At 34.2% G+C, this 23,819-nt stretch overlaps 1 protein-coding gene across 2 annotated transcripts in view; it reads right to left on the reverse strand.

The window, feature by feature from the left end:
- KCNH8 (potassium voltage-gated channel subfamily H member 8) overlaps positions 1-23,819 on the reverse strand; it is a 175,265-nt gene that overhangs the window by 73,258 nt on the left and 78,188 nt on the right. For both annotated transcript variants that reach the window (XM_086851995.1, XM_086852005.1), the window contains exons 4-5: positions 15,562-15,689; positions 13,039-13,279 (exon numbers count right to left, since the gene is read on the reverse strand). In XM_086851995.1, the coding sequence (XP_086708121.1) occupies positions 13,039-13,279; positions 15,562-15,689 (369 nt within the window). The remainder of the gene's footprint in view (positions 1-13,038; positions 13,280-15,561; positions 15,690-23,819) is intronic.

A 23,819-nucleotide genomic window follows, 5' to 3' on the forward strand; every position in this document is an offset into this window, starting at 1 on the left:
TCTCCCTAGAAGTTCTTTAGGTAGGCTACACTGAGACTGCATAAAGTACGACCTTTTCTTCAAGCCTGCTAAGCATAAATTGCAAGAAGACAAGAAACAATCTCTTTTTGCCCCACTAGGGGCAAAGAGAAGAGAGAGGTTCAGCGCACAGAGAAAATCATGTTGGATCTTTCCTTCGGGGTATCAGAAAAGATTCCTTAAGGATAAATTTTGGTCAAATCCCAAGTTCTAATGATCTGGGTCTGAAAAATAATAATTTGCCAGGTCTCACTAGCAGAAAAATTTTGTGCTGTCTTCTGCAGCTTGAAGCTAGACAGCCTGCTATGATCATTTGTCATACTGGTTAACCCATACTACAAAAATGTTATGAACTTTTCAATAATACAATTAAGATGGGAATATAGCATAATTTCATATGGTTCATAATGAGCAAGAGGGCAGGTTTAACTCCACAGGTGCTTTCTAGAGACAATTGGTTACTAGCCACATTTCCAGATCAGTAAGGCAGCACTGGTCAGATACAGAACACCTTCATGAAGATTTGTTTCAGAGATATAAGAAAGATAAAGATATTTGCATCACTAGTATTTTGAAACTTCTTGTTCTCACTTGTCTCACAAAGTGTAGTTATCAAAGTCAGAAAAAGTATTTGCTTATTTAAAAAGTATTTGCTTATTTATTTCCCATTAGCATCTGTGAAACAGCTAAAGATTTAACAGAAAAGGAGATAAATTCTTGCTTTAAGTCTAAGTACACTCACTACACCCAAGGCTTATCAATCTGCATATGCAATTCACTGTTCAAGATCGAAGAGATTAGAGGTTTTTCTACACTGCACCCTTTTCTGTGTTCCTATCAAAGCAATTTAGGACAACAGCCACAGATAACAGCTATATACAAAAAAAAAAAAAAAAGAAAATAGGAAAGGCTAAGTGCTTCTTTCTGCATCCAGTTTATTAGATAAAAATCCAGAGGTAAGTGTCATCCATCTTGCATTTCTTGACAACTTTCTGAGCAATACTTGGGTGTAAACAGTTTCTTCATCTGGGCAATTTACAGTTTATTTACAACTTATTTACAGCCTAACTGCTGTGTTAAAGTACTTACTGAGAAATATGTAAGGGAAAAAACAAAAAAGAACCCTTGAGTCAAAAAACTTCTAAGAGCACAACAAAATCTTTAACACAAGTTTAGAAATGACCATTTCTTCTGAGAGATTGTATTATTTCTAAGAATTATATATTCCATAGTTTTTTTTTTTGATTTCTGTTAAAAAAGTGGAAGATTTACTTTTTCTTTTTTATAAATATTTTCTTATCACTAATAGTATCTTCCGAAAATACTGATGAATTATTTAATGTTTTAGAAATTGTATGTAATCTTATTGTGCACTAGCTTCTACAAACTGACAATTGAAAGAAAAATCTGGAATTCAACACAAGAATCAATAATGTAAAGCTTCAAAGAGTCCAGACAACTCGAGAGCTCCAAAACTAATGACCTTCTCTGGAGCTGAGTTATTTCCAAATGCTCTGAGGTGAGTTTTAATCATTTCCTTCAACACGAAGGGCAACAATTGTAAGTTTACCTCTGTAAACCAGGCAAGAGGGATGTTTAATCTCTGAGCTGATTCTTAAATCATATATGAGGTAACTCCAATATATTTGGATAATTAGTGGGTTAAATTTTTTCCACAAAATATACATTTGAATGTACTATCTTTAAGTATGCTCTAACAAAAACTTCAGCCCGTGCAAACTTCATATTTAAAGCTGTGTTTGATATGTTTGTTTCAGGCTGGGACAAAGACTGCAATCTCTCTTCTTTAGGACATCTCATAACACAAAAACTGAGCATTAATAACAAAGATTATTACTAAAGAAAAACATCTGAATTTACTTTATTGCAATTTTTTTTATGTGAGATAGGAAAGCATCACTTTAACTGGTCTTGTGAGACACAAATATCATGTGCTCAGGAAAGCAGAATAGAGCATTTAAATAATGTCTCTGACTTGAGAAATGTCATTACAGTTACCTAAAACTAAGCAGAATAACAGAAAAAATCAAACTGCTTAACTCATTATGCCTGTCTTGAAGCACAGCACACACGTATCTAAATTACCATGTATTTCTTGATGTGGTGAGGGAAAAAAGAGTGAAATATCTTTATTCTTGTCTTCATTAGGAAAAATTTGGGTTCTTATTTTGTTACATAATTCAATTTCCGTTCAAATTAGACAAGAAAAGTCAGGATTCAAGCAAATTAAAGCTCAATATAAAGTCTAGACTGTCCTATTAACTTTAAGGAGGATCCTTAAATAATTCTTAACTACATGGCCTTTTCCACGAGACTTATACTGTGTTTAACACAGATACACATTGTGTTAACACCAGTGTGTCTTCAGCCAGTCGTGATCTCCTCCTTCCCCACTCATTTCTGTACGCACTGCTGTGTGTGAACCTTGAGCAAAGAGTGTCAGTCTTCCAAGCACTGAGTTATTTTTTTTTCTGTTGAACACAAAGGTAAACTTGACCTGAAAGCACCCAACAGGGAGAACCCAATATGTCCAATTTCAAGAGGCCTGGAACTAGGAATCACATCACCCTTGCACACTGTGTAGGAAAATGGGCTTCTGCTCCACACACCCTCTGATCACAGCTCCCTGCTGATGCAATTACTTTCTGCTTTTTGAGTCCTGCTCCTCTGAGTTCCCCTTCTCTCTACCCTGCAGACTGATCACCTTACCCTACCAGCCCAACACAACACAGACCAGAAACCCCTTTAGGCACTAAGTCCTTAAGATGCATGCAGGGATAATAAACAGTGAATCTGTGAAACCACGACTGTGATTTTTCTCCTGGTTGGATCCCATGGCTAATTAGCTCCATCTGCATGGATTCTATGTCTGCTATTTCCACTACTGATAAAGCATGGGCACATATCCTTTTAAAAAAAAATCTTGTAAGAAATGTGATATTTCCAAACTCATGCAAAGATACAATGAAAGATTATAGAAAAAGCATTTTTATATAAAAAACCCCATTTTTTTCAGCCATTAAATGAATTTAAAATTGTTATCTATAGACAGCTGCAGTTCCTAACTTATTTGTGTATTTTGCTCCCGTTAAGCTCTTACTCAGTATTCACAGCAGTAAACACCAGAACACTGGGACCATTATCAACCAAATGTCTTCCAAGTTTGTAATTATCATGGCTACATGGGTCTGTGATATTTTCATTCCAAAAACCTGTAGCCAATAACATGATATAACTGGAAAGCTGTAAGCAATTACTTTCCTAATCTGAGTGTTCTGATGGCTTTTGCTCACCTATTGGTGACTATTTTTCACAAGTTTCCAGTGTGAAATCCACATCTTAGCAATTCTTGATTCCAAAGAAAAGGCAGCTTATTTCATAGCTGGGCATGAAAGAGCTGGGAAATCTAAGCAAGTTCATAAGGTTTTGAAACTGGTGGCCTCTCTTGGAATAAAGCTCTGTATGACATGCTACATCCTTGACCATGTTGCTTCTTTCTAAATTTCTATTATGCAACACATTCACACACAGACACATTCACATAGTGAATGGTATGAAAACACCAATTGAAATTGGTGCTGAACAAAGGGGGAAAAAAAAGTTGAAAAAATGGAGGTTCTACTTAGTGCATAATGCAGATTGGTCTCCTAAATGATATAAAAGGAACAAAAGCCAAAAATTGATAGTCATCAAGCTAACCTATAAATCACTAAGATGTTTTCCAATATAATACCCCTTGTAATGTTTTAAAAGCTTAATATGTGTTTAGTGTAATCTCAATTTCTAATCCCTTTTTTTTAAAAAAAAAAATTATGTCTGGAGTCCAGGTGAGCCACTTTACCCATAAACAGGATTATTTTACCTGAAGCAGCTGTTTTTCCTGTGACATTTTTTTGCTGTCTTTAGGCTCGATTGTTTAAAAACTAAATCCCTCTGGGATTAAACATGTGACCAAGTTATAGCAGGATAGCAATTCAGGAGTAGTCAGGTGATTCAATAACTGCCCATGTCATAGTCTAAAATTTCAGAAAATGCAATGTAATATACCTCAGTTTAACTGTCTTTCACTGGGGACTAAATGAAATTGAAGAACTCTGTGCCTTTAGGGCAAGTGGCATACGTATAAGCAGTGATGTTTTATTGGACTGCAGTCACTCAAACCTATGCCTAAGAACCAGATGATTTAGGTATGTTAACCCCATTGATTTTCAGAGAAGACAGTTTTCTACAATCTCCCCCTCTTCTAGATAGTATGACAGACTCATCTCTAATTTCTTATATATTTTTTTCACTTTCCTTTATGTGACTTTACATTGGTTTTCCTTAGCTAGTAATACTTTCCCTGAAGTCCAAGCTCTTTCACCTATCTGATTGTTTTAGCAAATTTTATTTAATGATACAAAGATAATGATACTAGAATCTGGCCAGAGAGCTTTTAGGAAAGTTTTCAAGAAATATTAGTGCCATATTGTTTGAAGAACAATTTATCTGTCCCTATATAAACTCTTATTTTTTCTATTCTCCTGCTGAGATAAACATAGATGTTCCTAGTAAATTGCCTAGGAACAATTTATTCAAATGGAAGTGATTTTTCAGTTCAGCATCTTCCTTCCAGACATCTATAACCACAATTAGTTTGATGATTTTCTTTCAGAATCTGACATGATCAGGTGAGGGAGATGAAATTGGGTTTATGTAGGAAAAAAAAGTAATGTTCATCTTTTAACATTGCATAAGAACTTGAGCCAGTATGAGATCAAATAAAGCTTACAAGAAAAAAAAAAAAGCACAGCAGAGGTTAAGTACCAATAAACTAAGTACTAAAATGTAGGAATTTTATGTAATATATATGTAAAATATAATAAAATACACACTATATAAATAACATAATCAAAATTATGTCTTAATAAAAGCCTATTGCAGCTGCTGGAGGAACAGCATTTTTTTTTTTTTTTTAAAAAAAGTTATATCAAACAGTGAAGAGATATTAAGTAAGAACCAATACAAACTACAGAAAAATTGTAATGGAAAACTAGACCTGTTTGAGAAAGAAAACACTGGTGTCCATTATGAAGGAAAATTGCAGTTTTAGGAAAGAAACTTTAGTTCCTTTGTAGTAAACAGTGTCATGTCATTACAAGAGAAGCTAATAATAATCTCATAGAAAATCCACCTGTGTTCAATATATACTTCTTATCTAATTTGGGAATGAAGCAGCAAAACAAGGTTGTGTCATATCAGATGTTAAATTGCAATTCAGCATGCCCAAAAATAAGACTCAGGAAGTAGTAACATTTTAAAAACCAAACACTTAACGACATATCACTTCTGCAGGTTGATGAAAAAAATCTCCAAAATAGAAATGTGTATCTTACAAGCTCTAAAAAAATAGAGTTGTGGATTCTTTAAGGTCTTTGAAAAACAGTTGCTGTCCTTCAGGAATACATGCTTTAGCTAAATACAGTTTCTTTAATACATGAGTTAAATATGACATCTTCTATTTAAGACTCAACTAGACGGTAAACCTTTCTAATTCTTGTCAGAATCTTTGAGAACTGAAAGATCATACAAAACTACATGTAACTGAAGTCTCAGGTGTATTATGCTGATGTAAGTAATAGTAAGAAGGAAGAAGTTGGGCCAAAATATATACTGTTACAACTGAAAGAAATTGAGTATCTCAAGATATGATGTCTAGATCCTAATGGACTTGATATCTAAAATGGAATATCAAGACCCATCATTGTACTACAGGATGGTGTTTTGTTAAGTAGGAAATTTTTTTCTCTTCTACTGCCTAAACAGAAAATAAAAAATAATCTAATGGAGAAGCATTATCATGAAATAAAATTGTGGAAAAGGAATAGAATTAGCCCTTAAGCAAGTATATATTTAGAAACATGAAATATAGCTATCAAGTACACCTCTCCCTCCTATTTTCCTTTGGGTGCAACCCGAAATATTTTCTCCTGGTTACTAGTGCTTCAGAATATTGTGCAAACAATCCCATTTAGTTTTTGTGGGCAGTCATAGAGTCTGGAAAACACATTTTAGAGCCACATAACACCTCCATTGAAAGAAACTCTTTTTAGAAGTCTTGTGGCTTTAGCTGGATGACTAGAATGGTCAGGAACATGGTTAAAAACTACAAATATTTAAAATCTTTACCACAATTTACATGACATTATGTAACATGATGGACTTCTGAATAAGATTTCTATTAGCATGGAGTAACTGTAATTCAGAATCTTTTTGCTATTAAAGTCACGACTGAGCTGTTTTACCAGTCAAACTTCTCCCATGAGAAGAGTTTATTTACCATTTGACACCAAGTTGCTTATCACTGCACAGTACATGAGGAGTGGCATGGTCAGTCTCCTAGGCAGTGATATGATGTATGTTCTCAGCCCTGATCCATCCAAGTTTGTCAAATAAACAACTTTTTCAGTGATTTTAGTGGAAGAAAATCCATTTTTGGGTGTGATGGATCATGGCAGAATAGACTCCCAAAATCAATTTGTAGCTGACAGTCTGATTTGATCTTCCTTACTATTTGCTCTTACACTGGAAAGTTATGTGATATTGAAATTGGCATCCAAGTGGAAATACTGTTTTACTTGGGTAACTTATCCATTAATATATATTAAAAAAAAATAAAATCTGAAGGCATCTTTTGAATGGATGTTTTTATAATGAAAGTGACTCCCTCCAGAAAGACATGGTCAGTGATAATGCACTAACATGATATGTTCTATCAAACACCATTCTTTGGCTGCTGTAGATATGAATGACTAGCACCCCAGTGTCAAGACAGGGGGTTATCTCTTCTACCTGCTTCTTTGATTTTTAGCCTTTGGAGTCTGTCCTTTTGGAGTCTTTGACTATGAGGGTGTTAATCTGTGATTAGCTAATCTCAGTCCCATAGCAACCAGAAAAGCTCCACATATCTTGAACATTATAATAACATACTAAACAGGAAAGACTTTTTTTCTTATAAACTATGCTGTGTCTTTTGAAAACAGACTCAATCCCTGAATATATTGAATAGCCAAATTTATTGACTTTTCTACAAAGTAAGATAAAGACTTTGGAGCCTTGAAAGAAAAGCAAAGAATTTGAAATATTTCTGAAAAATGAACTGGTAGCTCTGCTTTGAAAAGAAGCTAGGATGTGTGACTGCAGAAGTTTGAAAATTTCTACATGGGCAATTTTCTTAATAAAACCTGCAGAAATATGGGAGAAAGAAGTAATTCCAAAGAGTGGAGAAACATAGTCATATAATGTAACTTTTCACTAAATTCAATCTGTGTGAAGCTGACATAGTTGTTAGGTATTTCATGAACAGATTTTACTTCACACAAATTTTTCAGAAAACAAAGCAAAGATCAAATCAGTAAAACATTCAGTGGCCAGTGGCACAACTGCTTCATTCATGTCCAATTTTTTACCAGATCCAAGGGAAAACCGGAAATATTTTTCTCAGAACTTACCCCTTGCAGTGTGACAGCAATTCACATACAAAATATCCATAAATCATACAAAAAAAAAAGGAAAAAACAACCACGTGCTAATTCATAAGAAGTGTGGTAAACTATTAAGCATCAGATAATTTCCTTGGAAATTACCTGGATAGTTAATTTGGAGACTTTAAAGTTATTAAAAAATACAAAATTGTATTATCATTGTATTACAGGATAGTAAATGAAAAATACAACTTCTGTAGCTCTAATGAAGAGGAGTTAGTAGAGGCAATACAAATAAATTTTCAGGGTGCCTCCATTACCGTAACACTTTTCTGCATCTACCTGAAGATACAGAAATAATCACTTGTGGCTTGCACTTTTCTCCTTTAGTTGATGTTTTTGTGCTTGCAAACAGCACCTTGTGTATGGACAAGCATCTCTTCTCCTTACAAGTATGCAAGGAAGGTTATTGGAAAAATTTTTAGCATTATAGTGGTCTTGCTCACGTGAATTCAATGTTTTGAGGGAGAATCATTAGGAAACATGTTACTGATTTTCAGCATAAATATTTTGCACTGTTTTCTCACATTACTTGATAATCCATAGACATGAACATTTTCTTATGACCTTCTCTTTCAAATATTAGGTGTAATCAACAATGTGATCCTGTTTGCATGGTCTGTTTATATGCATTCACACCTGACACCATTTGTTGCTTAGAAATAAATTCCCAAAGTTAATTTCAAAGCACTCACTTGGTCCTTCCCTGGATTTTAGAATATTGCAGCCTGAAACCACATTTTCAAAAATTCATAACACTGTCATTTTCTTTCAAGATGCAGAAATTTTCTTAGATGTGAGGTCCTCCAGACACAGAAATTATTTTAAATGATTTCTGTGTACTTGCAAAGATAGAAGATGATAATCATTATAATAATAAATTAGATCAAAGAAAAAATAAAAAATCCTTACATTTTTAAGCAATCTAATAACATTTATAGCATTTAATACTTCCTCATCTCTTTCCAACAAATTTCATTCAACATATATTATTTTCTGTACAATAAAATGTATCCTTTAATTACTGTGTAAGTCATGAATAATTATATGAATTTCTACAAGGTTTATACCATAGTTTTAATCTCTACATATTAAACATGTTAGACACAAGGACTTCATATGATTTAAAACAGTTTATGAAAGATTTTGAGTCATTTATATTTGTGATAGATACCATTGGCCACACAAGTCCCCTTAGTCTACAGTGCTGTGACACAAAAATCAGAGCTTTAGTGCTTTTAAACATACTGCTTTAAAAACCAGAAATTGCTGATAAAACATTTTTGATATGTTTATGATATGAAATATTATGATTTGATATGAATATGATATATTTTAAAATAATATTTAATGGGGGAGAGATATATAAATATACATACAAAGAGAGGAAATATTAGTGAAAATCAAGATCAATTTTCTCTCTTGAAAGTGTAAGCCATAGATCAAGTCTTCAGGTGCCAGTGTGTGTGTGGAGAGTGGAAAAAGGAATGGGTATGGGTTTTTTACCCCCACAGGTGGAAAAGTAGTATACTGCAGGAAAACACTTAAAATAACTCTCCAGTCTGTTTATAAAAAGTATAATTTTATAGCCATAATTAGTATCCAGTGTTTGTCTTCCACTGAAAACTAGATGATCCAGAAATATTAAATTAAGCTCTTCTCTCTGTAGTTTTTCCTGGCCACCTTAGATACAAGATACTCAGACCCTTTTGATCTTATTCAGCAAATAATGCATTACCATTACCCTGAAAGCCTGTGCATATTTTCACTGAACCACTGCATTGATCTCAACTCCTGTTGAAGGCCTCCTATTCAAATAGCCCTGTGAGCAGACAATAAAGTACTGATAATTTTTCAGATATTATTGCTTTCTTCAATCAAGATGTTCAATAAATTTTTAAAAAAATACCCAAAACAGATAAAGAAAGGCAATATCTGAAAACTGGAATGAAAGTGTTTTAGAAATAAAAATACTGCACTGGATAGTTATGGAAGAGTAAAAGTTCAGCAATTGGAAAGTTATTACTAATGAAATTTAGTCACTTTGGTGAGAGGTTCTCCTGTCTATTTTTTTTCCCCGGAAGTGAGAAAACTTTAAAAATATTATTTAAAAGTAAACAAGATCCATCCAACTGCTTCTTAGACATAGTCAGGCTCCCAGACATACCAATCCAGAAATGAAGAACTTGTCTACTGTCTATGCAAATACAGGGATATAAACTTTGAAGCAAATAGTGCAATAAAGCAGGTAATAATTCTCACCAGATAAAACACTTTTTAGGATATTTTTGATGAGTTTTTAAAAAATACATTAAGGCTAACAAGCATTTTTCTTCACCTCCTTATGGTTTTTGAATATATAAGACAATAAAAAAATTCTAAAACTCAATTAATTCTGGTTAAAACTGTCTCTAGTTAGAGGAAGCAAAATATTTCTTTACAGGGAGTGTTAGAGAAGCACAAATAACAAAGGGAAACAGATAATGAAAGTACACTCAAATACATCACACAAGTTATCACAGGGAACATCAAGTGAAAAATTTAGTTTCGTATGAGAAGACCTAATTATGTTCTCCCTACAGCCTCTTCCCTGAAGATGTCACAAAATGGGCTGTTATTATCATTTGCCTCCTGTCTGTGTTTTAGAGAACTTTAAAGGCTAAAGCAGTTAAACTTCTAGCTAGATACTTTTCTCATAAATAATTAATTCATTTCAGTGCTCTTATTTGTAAGAAGTCAGAAGAACACTTCCATATGTATTTTTATTATGCTTAAGCATAGGTTGACACATGAATCATAGAATAAGCTGAGTTAGAAGGGACCTGCTATGATCATCAGGTCCAGTTCTTGGCCATCCACAGAACCATCCCCAAGAGTCACACCATACACCTGAGAATATTGTCAGTCTTGGATAACACAGCTAAAAACAAATGTCCACATGAATATTTATGCAAACTATATTCATAAAAGGAAATTACTCCATGTTCTCAGAAATAGGAATAAAATCAAAGTAGATAGACTCTATTTCTCCAATCCATGACTACTTTTGTGATACCTCAGTCTGTGACTACAGAGCTGTAATACAACTGAAGATCCCATATCAGACAGATCTCCCCACTGTGTTTCTGAGGCAGCAGCATCATAAGAAGAATTTTTCTCAGCATTTCTCATTGGCTTTTCTCAGAGCACATAGATCATCCATCAAAGATGTGCTTGTCAGAGCCACAGCGCAACAAATGCCCTGAAACTTATGCTTAAATCTAAGTAAGCTGTCAAGCTTACTACTTTCAATATAGTTATACATGTTCTGAGACATATTAATTCAAGATTTTAATGGACAAGGAACCCTGGAGAGATGACCAGATCATAAACACACTATTTTCTTTAAATTCACTGCAGGGATTTAAATGCAATATGACAATGTCCTGAAAATACTCCATAAACCTTACCTCAGAGCTGGAGATTTAAATCAGATAATAACTCTAGAAAAAAATTATTCTTGGGAAAATTGAGCAATTATTCAAACTCTGAGAGAGGAATATTGGTATTCTGCAGTAGAGTGTTTGCAGGTACTAGTAACATGATTGGTCAAAGTCTCTTCTAGTGCTCCATGCACATTTCTTTGGATGCACTTAGCTACAGCCATAGTTTGATTTCCTGGACTACAGACCTAAAAATCTAACTGGAAAATATGAAGCAAAATTTACAGAAAACCTTCTTTGCTTTATTTTTCTTACTCAGCTATTCTATTGATCATAGAGATGTCTTTGTTTTTGACTTACTGATCTAAAGACTCCATATTTTGGGCATAGTATATAAAAAAAGGAAAACTGAGCAGTTCACCATCTGTCTTGTTTCAAATACTGCAGGACATAAATCAGTTAGATACAGATTATACTCTCTTGTGCTCATATTCAAATAAACACATTTATAACACAAACCAGTTATTTACACCATTATCAAAATATTGTAACTTTGAGTCCACTATTTTTATAAAGTCACTCAGGTACATCAAGTGGGATTATTTAATTTTGTACTCTTAATGTAACATTAATTTAAGACTGACTTGAGTCATAACCTCATTCTTTTTACACAAGACACAGGATGATCCTTGATTACTTTCATTGCAGAATGCAAGTTTGTTACTGCCAGGGCTTGAGAATCTTTGAATGTGAATTATTTGCACTAACGTGAAAGAGTCCACCACAATCTGATAGTGGCCATAAAATGGACATTTAGACCTTAAGTCTAATGTCAAAACAATGACCAATAGAGGAATCAAATATTTATTCATCATAACATCTGATTCTTCCATCAGCCATATCACCTACCAGTCTCACTGTCTACAATAAAGCTGACAGAGAAGTGGAATAAACTTTTCAAAACTTTTATAAGAGAATCTTCTCAGTTATTCTTTAGTATTTATGGTGTTTCAATTTTCTTAAGTTCTCCTAGAGAAGATTGTAATGTTGCTATTAATGTTTGAGCTAAGCTATGTTTTTTCATGAAAAAATAGGGAGGAATAAAGTGGAAAAGAAGTTTCAAACCTGAAAATTCTTTTATTGTTTTTTTTTTTTTTGTTCACTCTCTCTCTCAGAACCCATCAGAACCCTTTTCATGTTCAAGAAAGACATACCCAGCTTGGCTTATCTCTTAAAAATAATAGCTTCTTCACCTCCAAGTAGGAACAGATCTGTGCTCTTGTTTGTGACTGTGACAGCACTGAGTGGTATTACAACAGTAAAATCTTGGGGAACAATCTGTTTGGCTCTATTCAGGGATTCTTTTCGATATTCAGAAATACATTGGAAAAAAAAAAAGATACTACAAAAATTAGAAATTTTTTTTGCACAAAGCCATTATTAGATATGACCTTGTCTCCTTTTTGATTCTTAAGAGATATAAGAATTAAATGGATAATGGAAAAAGTTTAGAGAATGGATAAGATGTCAAACTCGAATCTCTCAAATTCTATCTATTTGTCAATATAACATATTGATAGTGTACATGTGTGTTACTGCAGTGTGAGTTTTAATCTTACATAGATATTTTAAAAAGTCTATTCAGCTTGTGGTCTGTGGTTCTTCTAAGTGTGAAATAAAAAAAACAACCCCATAGATTGGGAACACAACTTTAGCAATTCCAGGGCACACCCCTATACTGGGAAGGTTTTAGGCATCCCCAGGGTGAAAAAATGGGTTTCAATCTTCCTTGAAAACAAAAGTCCCTTTAGAGTAACAGCAGAACTGTCCGAATCAATTTAAAGTAAAAAAAAAAAAAAAAAAGAAAAAGAAAGAAAAAAGTGATAACAAAAAGTGATTTAAAGTCCAGATAAAATATCAAGCCATGCAGCTAAAATTGATTTTCTTTTAAGTCATGAAAGGGAGGATTATTTCCTTTTCTAAAGTATTATTTATTCTGTGAAAATCCTAAATGCCAGAAAAGAGATCCCAAACAACCCCCAAACATATCTTACCGATGATAAAGAGAATTTCCACTGCAATGTCACTGACAGTTGTGCTTCGAGTTGTAGACAGCTCATCATGGCCAATAAAGGAAACATTGTAAGGTACAGTCACAGCAACATAAAACGTTGCCAGTAAAATAAGCCAGTCCCAGCCAGCTTTAAAAGTGCTAAAATGCAGCAATATGAATTTGGATTTTTTTGCATCTGAAACTTTGTATTCAGGAAATGCTGGTTTATCTACAAAAACATTCTGAAAAAGAGAGAAAAAAAATTTAAATGAGACAAAACAATAATTTGATGACACAGAAGTATTTCTTGCAATGCAGCCCTTAAATGGTTGATATTTCTTTTAAAAAAAAATTGTTGTAATGTATGACGTGCCCATATGCAGGCAAGAACAAATGCTACTTTTTTGTCTAACCTAGACCTCACATTTATTTGTACAGATGATCCTGTTCATGGAATAACTTTTGTGAATGTTGAGGCAGGAAGAAGACTAATAAGTTACAAATTAAATGGAGTAAGAGGGGACTGCATCTGGCAAAATATTTCTTCCTCTGTTGTGTTAATTCTCACTGCAGAGCAATATTCTACCGGACAGATAGGTGAGAGCTTTGTATATACATAGTACTATAAGTAGAAACATATAGAAAGAAGTAGCTGGTATTGAAGAAAAACATCCTATACACAGAGTTGTGAGGAGGTTCTTTCAGACTATCTCTAGCCTGGTCCTATGAACTGGACAGCTCCAGTACTTGGAGTACCTCTCCTGGTTTAGTTTCATCTGCAGAAATACAGTTAATGTGAATGAAAGCACAATTAGTAGGAATAACCTTTTGATTTTCTTTAAAATTGCACTCCTGTTCTAAATCAAGCTATTAATCTACCATAACATGGCTTCAGAATTGACTACCTTTGTCACTAGACTAAGCTTTGTCTTGAGTCTCTCCTACCACTGTTTTATGCAACCAAGATTTCAGTGTTAAACTGCAGAAATTCTTAGCTTTCACCTTTCAGAGCTTTAACAAAGAACACCTACCCTCCCAAAAAGCAGCATGTGGGACACAACCTGTCTTGCACTACTCACAAACAAAATTCTTGCTCACTGTTACTGCGCTCCTGGTTAATGGTGTTCCAGTAACAAAGAGCCTCCCAAAACAATATTGTGCATTCAGCAATATAAGATTACTTCTAATCTTGAAGTTATTCACTATGAAATTAAAAAGACAAAACCTGCATAACCATTGGCTTAACTACACTTGCCTTGTCTGTCACAGCCTTTCTCTTTGTGTTTCCTTTGAAATACTGATGTCATTGCCTTCTCTATTCTTGGTTCTTATTCATGAATTTAAGCAGCTGAATTCTCACTGTTCTTAGAGTCAACCCAATTTTTAATCATGGGAAAGAAAGCATTCCTCATATTATTTCCAGTCCATAGCTCCAAAAATCTATGTACTAAAGCTAGTAATTTAGTCCCAGAATAAATATTTTAACATGATAAAATAACACCTGCACTAGCGTTTTGACAGTACAGATAAGTCATCAGAAATTATTTAAGCCATGTTCCTAAAAAATATTATCATATTAAGATACAATGAAAATATCCCTGGAAGACCTGGTCATATTTTGCAGGGAATTTTTTATTTTTATGCTTCTTCAACATAAAACATTTGTAACTTTAAAAAAATAATAATTTTTTTTAACATTTAATCTTTTTTCAACACTTAATATTTAAATTCAATGGAAGTGGCTGTATGCCCTATGACATATATATTCAAATTGTGTATTTTCATGTCCTTAATCTATACTAAGATTTTTTAATTTGTACTGCACAAAGCAGGAGAGCTATTTTTTCTCATTAACATTTCTTTAGAAGTTGTTCTATTGCTATATTGTTGGTTTGTCTATGGTTTGATTTAGTGTTAGCAACATTCACAGCATGTTTTGTTAACTTACTCATTAGTTATAGTTACTGGGGGAATACAGAATTCATTTGAAGTCAGAAACATTATTACTTCAATTAGGAAAATAAAATATAAATATCACAACATAAAGTTGGAGAAATTCATATGAAAACTTGCCTAAACAAAATGTTACTTTTCGGATCTTAACAGCATTAAGAGTTTAGAGTAAGACCTTGAGTCTTTTTTTTTTTTGGCAAATAGTAATAATTGAGATAAAATAATTGAGATGACAAGGTAAAGGGGAACCTAAAATTCTGAGAACCTGTGGAATTTAAGTTCTGAAAAATTTTATAATAAGGCTTTCATGGCATCAAATGTCTTTTTACAGTATCATTAAATGCACTATCTTGCTACATGGTAACAAACACCACAGTAGACAGAAATGTACTTCAGTGAGAAACATTCTAATCCTTGTTACTGTAAAATGTGACCAGGATATTTCTCAAGTACTCACTGACCTTTTAGAGCACTTGAATTTTTTTTTAAAGACAGTGCAAAGAGTTTGTTGTTTTTGTTTTTTTTTTTTGGAGGTGAGGGGGGTGGATGGGAAGAAAAGAATTTCACCTACATTATTAATTTTTAATTTGTTCTTCTCTCTTCTTTGCAGATGTCCAGAGATATGATAAAGGACAGCTCTACTCCGTCTACGTGCCGACTCAAAATGAGATCCTGCTCTTCCTCTTCCTTTCCATTTTTCTGCAGAACACAAGTGAGAGCCCATTAAAGATCAGGAAATACCACTTTAACCTTTGGGACCTGAACTACTGACATTTCAGATGTTGGTAGAAATGTAAATATTATGCACACCTTCTCTTTTGCTTAATCTTTTGCAGCAAAGAAACAACAGCCCCCACCCCTGCTCCTGAAGGGCAAATAAAAACCACTGTGAAGTTTTGTCAAATGCCTTCATACAATTCAAAAGCAAGTATTTGCAACATCTGATTTCACAGATAAGATCAATGTACTTTCTACTGTTTCAGAAAGTAGAGATCACTGACCAGAAGGAAGGATGTCTAGAAGAAAGCACTGAAAATATCCTTGGGATGATACTAATCTTTCTCTCACTTCCCAGGAAGAAAAAAAAATAAAAAAATCCCCAGTGGTGCACTTTTTAAAAACAGAGTCTGACTTGTACTAGGCTTCCATTATGTCAGAATATGTTAATTTGTAAGCTTGCTCATTAGTAATAAGCAATTCTTACATTCATGAGCTTAGATTTCTTTTCCCACCACATGGCCACTGGCAAAATCACTTGACATATTCCTTGGTGACATGAAACCCATTAAGAGTAAAGACTGAACATTATTTTGGAAAGGTTTGTGGTTTTTACCTCCATTCAGATGTCTGTAATTGTCAATCATGGGAACAAATTTTGTTCTTGCTTGTAAAGCAAGTAAATTCAAAGTAATTCCAGTCACTCTGATGGAATTACAGTGAATTGATTCCAGAGTAAATGAAAGCAGACTTTTTGCGATGTGTCAGGATTAAGAAAAAAGAAATTACGGGACTAAAGGAAGAAGCCGTCTGTCAAGGAGGTTTAATTAAAGTCAATTGAATGCATACAAATTAAGGGGAAAAAAAATTAAAAACCACAAAACTAATTAACAGAGCCAGAATTTAGAAGCAATCAAAATAGCTACATCTTGAAACCTGCCTAGAAAAGCAAGAAAGATTTGTATTATAGGAGATTGATGTACTTTTGGCTTAACAGCACAAAACCATACATAACAAAATGTGTAGGAGGAAAAATTTTCCAAACTTCTCACTAAAGAAGTTTTCGTGTAATTCATGCAAGAGCACTTTCTAGTTGAGATTTTTTTTAACTTGTCAGTAAAGAGAAGGGGGAAAAGAAAAGTGAAAAATAAGAAGGGAAAACCTTTGTACTGCAAAGCCAAATAGCTACTCAAAAGTCGAAGGAGGCAGATGGAGAAGCTGCATACTTTCCCATCTCCAACACATATTGGTGTCAGCTACAATGAAGAAAGAACAAAAAAGCATTATTTCAAAAAGGACACAAATAAGTTAATGTTTTTTTTAAAAAAGTTTTGTTGTTTTTTTTTTAAAATAATCTCTCAATCATCAAACCACTTAAAACTCAAACTAAATTTTAAGTTTTCTTAAATTCTGGGTAAGAACAAAGTGCTTAATTCTTTCTCTGAGGAAAAATTAATTTAAGTCAATTGAATTGGGTCTCCACTGTAGAATTTTTCAGGTATGGTAGCCTGGTTTTATCATATGACTTTGAAATTCTCTTTAAAGCTATTTACAGGCCTCTCTTTTTTTCCATTCTCAAGCTAAACTGCTATATTATATGAGGCTACTCAGTTTACTGTGTCCAAAAGTATTCAATGAAATAGACTTCAGATCTGCCATGAGACAGGCTGGGAAAACACTTTTCTTGAGCTTCTGGCCAGCAATGCTTTTGAGACGCTTTAGCCAAAGGCTTCATCCTCAAGCTGTACCATATCTGTATTTGTCTTTAGCCTGTTGAGCCCAAGGTAGTGCATCCTGACAGATGGCAGATAAAATGTGAGACCCACACTGGTGGAGTTTCCTTGAGTATTTTCAACTTTGAGTACCCAGCAATATGAGGACCTTCCAGCGTGGAAGTTTATCTCTCTACCTCTGGTCAACCTTGGAAGCCTTTTCTTTACCATGGCTAAATCACCCATGACATATGACATGACAATATATTTAAAATATATTCTTTAAATGTATCCTTCCAGTAGCTATTTGAAGAATAACATGAAGCTTTCAAGATATGGATACATGATTGCCTGGTACAAGGGTGTAATACTGCTTTCAGGTTTTTTCTTTACAGCTCCTAAAGATGTGCCTTTCTCTCATATGCTGAGCACTGAGCTGAAAGCTGTCCACAATTCCATCTCTTTCCAGAATGCCATGAGACTATGGAAAGAGTAGATATACACATATTCAGTTATTCTTTCTTCCCATATATTTACTGACACAGAGTCAGTTCACCTTTTATCCACTCTTTAAATGAGGAGAAATTCCTTGCAAGGTTTTAAATTTTATGTGCCAGCAGCCTGATAATTTTTGGCTTTACACAGGTTCCATCTCTCCTACCTAGGTTCAGCGTTTCAGTCACAAAGGATGTTGTACTCACTAACCTGCTCAGGCTGTGGGACTTGATATGGCACGTAGAATCATACCAATTGCATATTTCCACAGCAAGTGACTTCCACCACATGCTGATTACATTATTTGCAAAGGATTAATGCTACCTCTGTGTTAATACTGGGAGTCACTCAACTCCTAGAGACAGAAAAGCATGCACCAATAAGGAAAGCATTACATTAATTATGAAGAAACAATTTTCTTCCTAAGCAGAAGTGGGAAAAAAGTTTTTATGGTCGTTATTAAAAGCAAAAAAAAAAGAGTTTATTGTGAAGATGAGATGCCATCAGAGCACATGTCAGTAGCTAATGACATAAATAAGTGAATGATGTTTGTGAATTCTCTTGCATTCTGGTCTCCCAGTGCCTTCAGGAAAGGAAGCAATCCGGAGCCTTAGAAAGCTACATTGTTCACCAGGTGTGCCTCTACATGTGTGTGATTATTTTCCGTAACCTTTCTTCTTTTCTTGTCATACTCCGTTTACAGCTCACTATTCTGGAAGAGACAGCTCATTTTTTATAAACTCCCATCTGTTTCTGGTTCTTCAAAAATTTAGGTACCTGACAGACTTGATTTTTTATTTTTTTTTCCATGGCTGATCTTAGAAAAAAAAGATTCAAGAATAAAATCAAGCATAAGCAGAAAGCCACTTTAATGCAACTGGCTTAATTTTGCCCTGTGCTTAAAAAACCAAAAGGATTTTTCATCTCCCCAAATACAGTGAGAAATCTTGTTCTAGAAAAATCCCAGATTTCAGGGTCTGTTTCCTGGTGTTTCTACACACGCTTCTTGTGTAATGTGTAAAAAAATCCCCTCCCCTAGATAGCTCTTAAAAAGGATGCTTGCAATTTAGTCTTATCTCCCCTTTTTCTGAAAAGTGGTAATACATTTTTTAACTCTTACTGCTGTCCTTCTGGTTGTTTTACTTTCAAATGAATATAGGTATAATACCACAACCATCAGGCATGACAATTACAAAAGATTTTCTAAGAAAAGAAAATAATGCAACACCTCATTGCTAAGCTCAGTATGAGCCTCCTAACAGCTTAAGACTTCTTACAATCTTGTGAGGGAAGGTTGCAGTAAAAGAAAGCACAATCAGACACAAATGTTTTTGTAACTTTCGTCTTTTCCATTGTGTTTTTATAAGAACATGAAGCTTCAATCATCCACTTAAGCTTAACAGAAAGTGGAAGCATAACTCTTTTCTTGTCTCTTTGGAAAAGAAAACAAACTACTTCTTAGGTATAAATCAGAAATATAAACCCTGGCAACTTCTGACAAACTTTCATAGGTATATGGTGCCCTAGCAATGCAGAAGAACTGGAAAATCAGCTTTACTGACTGAATTGGCACCAAACATATGTCTGCTCTCCTTCAAAGCAGTTCATCAAATCCTAGAAAAATTTAGGTTGGAAAAGACCCTTAAGATCATCCACCACTAAACCATGTCCCCAAGTTCTACTCTGACACATCTTTCAAATACTTTCAGAGGTGGTGACTCAACCTCTTCCCTGGGCATCCTCTTCTGAGCTTGATAACATTTTTGGTGAAGAATTATTTCCTAAAATCAAATAGTCAGATCATAGCATTAGATACAGTCCAGAATAACTTATGGTTTATAATAATCTCATTCTCTGGGTAAAGTCTGACATGTTTATAGAGTCATAGAATCATGAAATAGTTTGGGTTGGAAGCGACCTTAAAGATTATTTAAGTTCCAACCTTCCTGCCATGTGCAGGGATACTTCCTACTAGACCTGGTAGCTCAAAGCCCTATAAAACCTAGCCTTGGAAACTTCCAGGGATGGAACATTCACCACTCCTCTGTTCCAGTTCTCAGCTGTTCCTGTGCCTCCCCACTCCCTTAGTGAAGGCTGAGTAACCCTAATATGACCCAGAAGCACTGTGCTCACTCCATAGCAGACAACCTGTGGCATGAGAGACTTTGAAATGCATTTTTTCCAAAAACCAAAATGAACTAACTTGCTCTGGCCAGAAAGTTTGCACTTTATTTACAAAAATTATCTCAGCCTTGGTAATTCTTCTTGGTTCTTCATAGCACTAATTTTTATCCCTTCAAAAGAACTGCTTTCACTTTTCTCATTCATGCATTAATTAAAACCAGTACCTACAGTTCCCTCTGGTGTGATACATACCCAACATACTCTTGTATGGAAATGTCTCCCAGTCTGATCATGGGTCATTATCATTAAAAATTTTCAATAAAGGTATGCATGGACACAAAATAGAAAATTAAGATCTAGCATTTCATTAATATGACACAGGAGGATCCAAGAGTTTTGCCTATGTTCACCTAGAATATAGAGAATGAATAAAAGCAATCTGCACCTCTCAAATTTAACCCAGAACACAATACACTGGCAGTGTGTGAATGAAATAGAGAGGGATGATGTAAAGTAGCCTGGGAGTTTAGTTATGGAAACACAGGCACAACTGAGTAACCTTGTCTAGAGGTGATAGTTCTACCAACAAGCAATGCGGCAGAGTTATCCTAAAGGCTGTGAGGCTGCAGAGCTGGATCTCTAAGCAGTAATTCTGCAGAACAGTAGCCAAGGAAGGACAGGTTCACCATTAGGGACAGGACCATGACTCTTCACTGCTTTTTTATATTGTCACAAGAATTTTAGCTCCATGCTCAAAATTATGTTCCAGCCACAACTACTTGATTGCCATGGCTATCCTGTTTGCTTGGCAGGTGGGGTTGTTAGGTTTAGGGTAAGATTGATTCAGACACATCGCCTATCCTCTTCAAAGAGTGCAAATATGACCATCTCAGGCCATGATGGGCAATAACCCTGACTGGGCAAAAGTAGGAAAAGCGTAGATGTAGACCTCTTTAAACACTTGTCAAGGAAGAGTTCTGAAGAAAAACAGTGAATTCCAGATTTACATGGACTCTGTAGTGGGTTTTGTCTGGGAAAATTCTAAATTTTTGGTTTATTTAATAGTGTAGTGTACATTTCTATAAATATATTCCAGAAAATAATGAGATTACTTTAGTTATTTTGAGAGCTAAGACAGGAGCAAGTATGAGGAATAAAAAGGTAAAATTTTTGTTCTACTAGATTTTTACTCAAAGGACTAGAAAAATTGGCAGAGTAGGAAAGAACTTTCCATTTATTCCATTGTTTACAAAATTAAAGTCAATTATGAGATGACAAGTAATGCCAACTCCCACCTAAGAAAATTTATCATAGCAATAACATAATTTTGAATGTATAAACTAGATTTCCTTTCAAGTAATAACAGCACCAACAACAGAACATGACAAATGGACTCCATTGCTAAAAGGTGTCCAGATGCAGACAGACTTGAAGAAAACCATAATCCTGCTCCATGCACATAGTAGAAGGAACACTGTGAAAATGCATGGTAACCAGGTTAATGCTCTGATTTTTAATGCTGGTTGGACCCTTCTGTGCTCAAAATACAGAATATTGTCATATATTGTCATACCTGTGTGATCTCTCCTGCTGCTCTATTCTGAAATCAGGCAGGGAAATAAACCTCTCCCATTGCCTTTCCTGTGTACATCTTTATGCTGTCACAACCACACAGCCCAATCACACAGTGATGTTTTTACCCTGGAACACCTTACACATACTGAATTGTTCCTTTTTGAACCCAGGCTCAGTGAATGTTTTGTTAAAGAATTTGTCCATCATTTATTCATCTTATAACCCTATTTTTAAAAGGTTTCCTGTAAGAAATGCAATAAAGTTTTTTGTCCTTTTAATACATGTCTTGAGAAACCCTCGTCACTTGCATCAGAAGGTAAGGGATACCACAACAGAAAGTGTGATCTTTAAACAGGTCCCCACCAATATCCCATGTGGAATAAAATAAATACAATGATGTCTACAGGAAACACAATGGTTTTAAATCATATCCAGTGTCATTGACACGAAACATGTGTCCTCAAGAAAAACAAACCACCAAGGAAATTATGGAGACAACTGGGGGAAAGCAACTCTGAACATAAAAAACCCTCTAAAAAGGAGTTAATCTAAAAAAAGATTATATGGAAAATTGGTAGTTTTTTTCTAGGCTTTAAAAATTTCTGTCAAATTTCAGTTATTATTCAGGGGACAGCACACCAGCAGTTGCCAAAAAAGAGAAAACTGATAAAAGTCTTCTTTGGTATTAATGACAGAATAAAATCACTACCATGGGCAAGAGGCTGCAGGAGTTCTGTTGGTTGTATGACACATTCTTCCTGTCAACAACAACCAACAAGTCACAAAAATGTTTGCTGTACAATGGATCCAGGCTAGCCTCTAGCTGTCTTCTTAATTCTGTTAATTGATTAATTGATTCAATAAGAAGATGTACCTAACACACATATCAGCTATACACTGTAAGCATTATTACAGAACATTTTTTAAAGGACAAAATTTTACACAGAATCAACGGTATGATTATCATAATTTTAGTATTATGCCTTCAGAGAAAATTCAGCTTTGAACAGAAAGAGAAAAGAAGCAACATTATACATTACTATTAATGTTTTTATGGATATGAAAGACCTTTAAACAGCTTATGAGATAAAAATCCTTAAACACATTTTGGTCTGCTGATCCTTACACTATGAAATAAAAAAGTGATTGAGCAAAGAGACACACAAAGCCAAAACAAGGGTTCTTTCTCCTCTTCCATTTTGGTTGTTAATGGGAGTACACCCTAAATAAAAAAATAAATAAATTTTCCTTTTTAGATGCTTTTTTCCTTTTTAGATGCTTGTGTTTGGGTTTATCTCATAAAACTCAGAACTGGGAAAAAAATTTTAAAAATACGTACCTTTCTTCAACTATTTCCAATAGGCTGAGTTTTGGCAGAAGAACTCTGAAAGTGAATTACTTTAAACTATTTTCTCATTTATTAATACTACTGCCAAAAATTATAGAAGTCTTATAATGAAGTAAAATATTCAAACTCAAAACCAGCTATTTCATAATTGTGTAAAAATAGTTTATTTGCCAGCTTTCTGTTGTTACTACTCTAGAATTGTCTCACAAATGGGAAAATTGCCATTTTTATTATGTCATCGAATTTGAGACATTTCTACTTATTCACCTGAAGTGAGTGGTCATATGTTGTTTTTACAGAATAAAATGTAATGTTGAATTTACAGCTGGGTCATCACTCACTTCCAGCTGTTTTTAAAGTGACTGTTTTTTCCTGGAATAGTTTGCATTTCCCACAGCAAATTCCCACAAGGCTCATGAGACAGTGATATGCTCATATATCACTATGAACAAAAACATAACTCTAATTATAAAGAGAATATTTGAAATATTTTTCAAGAACCCCTAGAACTTAAATAATGCCAACTATAAGTCACCAAGAAACTTCTCATTATCTTCAGCAAGTGTTAATATCTAGCTGTTTGTAAGTGTGTAATATTTAAGGACATGATATCACAGAACCCAAGGGTTTTATTTTTTCCTTTAATTCCGTAAATTTAATCATGTATTTTATTTATTGTTATTTTTTCCTCCTTTTTATATTCAGAAAAAGATCATATTTTCAAAGTTATTAATTGCAAGAAAATATTCTTTTTGAAATTTGCACAGATGATGATGTTAAACCTTGCTCACTCAAGTGAAAATAGTAATATATGTGCCTGAATAATTGCTATCTTGTAATGAAAGCATATCTTTTGAG

The sequence above is a fragment of the Cyanistes caeruleus genome, chromosome 1 (genome assembly GCF_971803275.1).
Source record: "Cyanistes caeruleus chromosome 1, bCyaCae1.hap1.1, whole genome shotgun sequence".
In the NCBI taxonomy this organism is placed as follows: Eukaryota; Metazoa; Chordata; class Aves; order Passeriformes; family Paridae; genus Cyanistes; species Cyanistes caeruleus.